Source organism: Otolemur garnettii, unplaced genomic scaffold, assembly GCF_000181295.1.
Source record: "Otolemur garnettii isolate 467f Iridium unplaced genomic scaffold, OtoGar3 scaffold00012, whole genome shotgun sequence".
Classification (NCBI taxonomy): domain Eukaryota; kingdom Metazoa; phylum Chordata; class Mammalia; order Primates; family Galagidae; genus Otolemur; species Otolemur garnettii.
Window position 1 is genome coordinate 17898802 of NW_003852407.1, and position 5545 is coordinate 17904346.

The 5545-nt window shown below is 36.6% G+C and overlaps 1 protein-coding gene across 1 annotated transcript in view; it reads right to left on the reverse strand.

The window, feature by feature from the left end:
* ASXL3 (additional sex combs like 3, transcriptional regulator) overlaps positions 1-5545 on the reverse strand; it is a 101464-nt gene that overhangs the window by 53671 nt on the left and 42248 nt on the right. Inside the window, exon 6 of the mRNA XM_023510248.1 lies at positions 4962-5125. Coding sequence (XP_023366016.1) covers positions 4962-5125 — 164 coding nt within the window. The remainder of the gene's footprint in view (positions 1-4961; positions 5126-5545) is intronic.

Sequence of the window (5545 nt, forward strand, 5' to 3'; positions counted from 1 at the left end):
AAAAGGACAAAAGGAGGTCCAGGTCCTCCTGATGCAGCAATTTAAACAAGCTGGCCTTCTGGAGCAAAGCAGAAGGAAAGTTGAAAGCTGAGTCTGGAGGGACAAAGGAAAAAACTCCGCCTTGCCTCTTAACGTCTGTCTGACACCGTGCCTGTGTATGGTCCCCACACTGACAACCACTCATGGATTTGCTATGTTCTATCTATTCCCTGGCTCCTTTCCATACTTTTTCTTATCTACACTGTCTCACAAATATAATATTTATCTCTTAGTTGATATATTATCCCAATATCATCAAATCCCATAGCTGACATGATAATCCATATATAATTTTATCACAAACTCCAATCTCAATCTGTTAAAAACAAGACTCAATTCCTATGCTATTTCAGTGGGCACTGTTAAGTGCCTACCAAGTATGTGCCCAACCATAGTGTAGCTCATAATAAAGCTTTCTAAATACTGTATTTTTACTGTATCTTTGACCTCTATCACAAGTACACTGTTTTAATTCAGAATATAGCAAATACACTCTAAGTTCCATGGTTCTAGAGTTCCAAGGGTAGGCTCAGTGGCATAGGTCAATCTGGATATGTCATTTCCTTGGCTAGAGTCACTGTATAAGAAATGTTTATGCGATCTAACTAATGTGTTTAGTGTGAATTTTAGGTATTTTGTTTGAAATACTGGTACAGAAATATTCTCCCAATGCTTAACGGAATCACAGAGCCTAGAAGGATGAGGCAGGTTTCCATGAACCAAGAGGCAAGTTCCCATTTCTTTCTTTCTTCTTCTTCTATTTCTTTTTTTAACGAAGGCCTTGCCTAGGCCAGCCTCTAACTCCTGGGTTCAAATGATCCTTCCATGCCGTGCTCCCAAGTAGCTGGCACTAAAGGCACAGACGAGCACACCCAGCCTCTCGACCCATTTCTTGAGTCAGGTAGCCATCCTATCACAAAAGGATTCAGGTTTAGATTCAGGTGTAGAGGGATGCCAATGAGAAGGGAGATTATTTTAAATCAATTATTTAAATATTAGATGGGTCTTTGATTTTTAAAAAAGCCAACATCTAGAAGCCCACTGAAACTCTGACTTCTAACTGAGCCAATAAATCCCCTTTATGTTTAAATCAGTCTGAGTTGGACTTTCTGTTACTAGAGTATAAAGTATGAAGAGTAAAATTAAATATGGAGCTAGAAGTCAGAATAGTGTAAAATAAATAGGAGCAAGTAAATGATGGAATCCGAGGCAAACAGATCTCTAAAAAAGTATAAAAGTACCAAAGTACAAAAAAGTGCATATATAAAAGCAAAACACCCACAGGTTGGCTTAATACCAGCAGGCCGGGGAAGATAAACAGGAAACTTGGCTTCCCTGTTTTAAAAATGTCCTAATGGTATGAACCCTTGTAGGATTGTTTCATACTACCAAGAAAGTAGAAACCTGAGGTAGTCAACGGAGGGAAGCAAGAAAGCTAGGTGTTTCACATTCTGTACAACTATGTATAGACAATCAGTCACACAAATCCAATTCTTAGGAATTTTATATAATAGTAGGACCTTCCAGTGGCTCAAAAATATCTATGTAATCAGATTGATATTCTCCTGGTTTCTCTACCCATTCTGGCCTAGGAAATAGTGTTCCTTCCCATTAGGATGGACATAAACCAGAGTAAAACACCAGCAATTCTGGTTGCTTGTTACATCCAGTTACCTGTCACCTTCTGCTAAGAGAGTGGATTGAACCCATCTCAACCGAACGAGGGTGCTAGCTCTAAATTTCTTGATATCAGATGCTGACAGAACTACAGAGCCTCTCTGTCCTTCTAAGTCACCCTACATAACCTCTCTCACTGCCTTCTAAACCTTTAGCAACCAAAACACATAAGCAATCTGTCATTTATCCCTAGTCATTCTGGGTTGAAAATATGTCTGGAATTCATTCCTTTCTTTTCATTTTCCAATGAGGAAATGAAGGCCAGTACCCAAGGTCAGATCTTTATTTTATATCTCAACTACTGCAATTGTCTCTCCACCAGTCTCCCTGAGTCCCATCAGTCTGCTGTCCAATCCATCATTCACAGGGCTGTTGGCTCCCAAGAGAAAATAAGCACTGTATTTTATTTGTCCTTTGGATCCTCTTCCCCTCCACCAAGTCCAGGCACTAAGAGATTTGTTTAAATTATTCTATGCAGTCATTTCCCATTTGAAAAATCTTTTTGATGATACACATATTTCAGAAAAAGTTCAAAGAGCTTAGCCTGCAACCAGGTCCCGTAGGTTGTAGACCACGTTCCCCTTCAGCAGAGCAGACCACCATTTCCCCCGTAGGCTGCTTCAGTCTGATGGGAGTACTGAATTTGCTGGAGCACACAAGTGACAAATCTTGTAGACAACATGGCCTCCCCTTGTAAAATTCACTTTCTTTTGGATTTGTTTAAGAAAAACCTACTTGTCCTTTAAGGTGCAACTTAAATATCCTTACTACCACCAAATCTTCTCTAATACTACATTCAGATTAGATTTCTTCATCCTCTGTGCCTTCAAAGCCATTCTGAATACTTCTATTATGAAATTTACGAGACTCTGCCTGAACTCACACTAAACTTGGCATAGACCTATCCACTTACTAAATGTCTTTGTCAGAAGTGAACAGTGTATTGTATTTCAGCTAGCGGTTGTCTTTCTCCTCTGTCATTCCTCCTCCTGTATCCTCTGTTATTTACAAAAGCAAACCGCACACAATACCTGCTCAGTAAATATTCTTGGAAAAGTAATTCCCTAGTAACTATTGGTGGAGGACAGGTATTGTGCCTTATGCATTTATACTTCTCCCAGTGGCTAGAAACAACCAAGTAACAGAAACTGCTATTGGTCAGATCACATACTGAGCTTAGACTCTGGCCTCTTGGGTTACTAAATACTTCATTAAATCTAGAACAGTTTGTTACTTCTTCATTCCAAGAATACTTATCAAGGACACTGTATATGCTAAACCTTGTTCCAGGAGCTCAAGACAGAATTGTAAAGAAGATAAACTACACATATGTTGAGCTGGAGGAAACAGGTGTATATGCTAATAAATCAATCTCACACCCACAGAAGTTTTAACACCTGAATTCTATTCTCCATCACACACGCTTATAACCGACAGTCATCAACGGCTCCTCCCTATACCTTGTTTCAAATGTTATTTGATAAAACATAAAACTGCTACCCCTAAAGGAGGAGAACCAGGATGATGAGGGTGATGATGATAATGGCGTCTGCACTTTCCTCCTCCTGCTCAATTTCATGCCATCCCCCCCAATTCAAGCCCTTATCTACCTTCTGAGAACAACTAAAATTACTTTCTGTTATTTTCAATTTCGTGTTTCCATCCCTCTTATTCCCTTTCAGTACTGCAAGAATAATTTCCTTAAAAAGCAAGAGTCTTATTACATTACAGCTCTGCTCCAAAGCCCTCTCTGCTTTGTCTCGCAGACACAGGGAGTACACTATTCAGCCTCTTCAGCTTCATACTCAGGAAATCGTCCAAAATCTACTTCCCATCCCTATTTCCAGAATCACGGTTCTTCCGACAATCCAGATTCCCACCAAATTGTTTTTTAGTTCTGTACCCTTGGACCTTTCAGTGTTTTTCCATCCTTTTTATTCAACTTCTACATATATCTCAAGGTACATTCAAGAATTTTAAATTTATCTCTAATTTTCTCTTCTGCATATAAACTTACAATATACTTTTGCTTTTCTCCCCTAAGTTTATCCATTTCTAACTCATATGGTGGTTATTTATAAATATAATTTATGTATTCAACTGGAGTATGTCAATATGTTTAATCATCCATTCCATAAGTATTTAATAAGTATTTACTGTCTTTCTGTTATCTCAAGGCACCCAAATTTATAGGGGCATATAGAGAGGATATATAAAGTAATATTTTACTGAATGAAGACAAATTTCTAGTGAAATGAAAATATATCCCAATTCTAAATTTGAACAATAATCACCACCAAAGAGATATCTAAGAATTGTTATAAATTGTTGCTTATCATTCTAAATATGGAAGGAGATGGACAGACTAGAAGACTGAATCAAATAAAAATCTAAGAGCGCTTATGCAAAATAATATGAAAATACTGAGCAAATCCACTTCAGTCCGTGGCTAGACCTACCATTTCAAATACAAATTCATAAATACACATATATTCATTCCCTCGGTTGGAAATAATATATAGTGTTAGGATTTATTGACATAAGACCCATAGGAGTTTGTTTCCTAGATGCTATTTAATAATTTTTGTAAAATTTATTAAAAGTTTATGCGATGCATTTTCCTTTCCTTTCTGAAGTAGACAGCCTTAGAAGATGATTGATGCCTGCTATTATGGGTCTATATTTGTATTTCCTGATTTTAGAAGCTTTTCAAAATATGAAAATACACTTAAAGCATTTCCAGTTATGGTAAAATAAAAAAGACAAAAGGTGATTATTTATAGGCAATCATATTCATGATGATAGACTTTCAGAAAGCAACAAGAAATGTAAATTTTAAATGCCTTTGGAAATAGCTGGGGATAAAAACATTTACATAATTTTGTAGAAACCCTGGCTTTTTATTGCTGCACTTCAATATTCCCTCCAGGCAAAGGACCAGCTACTCCAAAGATTTATTTGAGAGCGGAACGTTTGATTTCTTTGTTTTCCCTTTCCAATGTAAGTACATAGTTTTTATTCTGCCACCAAATACTGTGTTTAAAATCTACATTGGCTCATTATTGAGAATAAAAATGCTTGTTTTAACAGATTAAACAAATAAACTAATAATACCAATGAATGCATATACATAAATAAATTCTATAAATATACTATATCCATGTATCAGTCATCTTTACTAAGAGACCTGCCACATCATGATAATAACATGAAACTGATATCAAATGTCTGAAACGTCTACTTACCTGCCTATCCACTTCTGGGAGCAAAAGCAGGAGGTATTGTTGAAAATGCTGAGGTAAGGAAGCAAATGTATGTTTATTTATTAATGCCCTCAAGTTAGTGTTGACAAGAATAGATCCTGGGGTTTCTATGTCAATGTCCTCAGCTTTGGTCCATTTCAAGTGTCCTGTGATGAACAAGCAAGAGGCATGAATTTACCACGGATTAAGAAAAACGCATGCACACACACACACACAAATATGCCGTCATATGTTTAATTCTATCCCTTTCAAAAATGATACTGTAAAAGATAAATCCCCAAAGCTTCTTTCTTTCTTGATGTTTTCTGTCTGGCTTTAGATATCTTTAATTTTCATAATGTATAATTCACTCAGTGTCTTCTCTATTTTTAATTCAAAGTAGCATCAGGTCCCTATAAAAACATTTCAATTATGAGTTTCCAATTAACAAGAATATTCAAAGAATTTGAAAGCATAAATGGTAACAACTTCAATTTATGTAAGTTCTATAATACCTAGTAACTACGAAGATAATAACAACGGCACTGTTAATTTTAATAGAGATAATGATAGCAATGGCTGGTCTC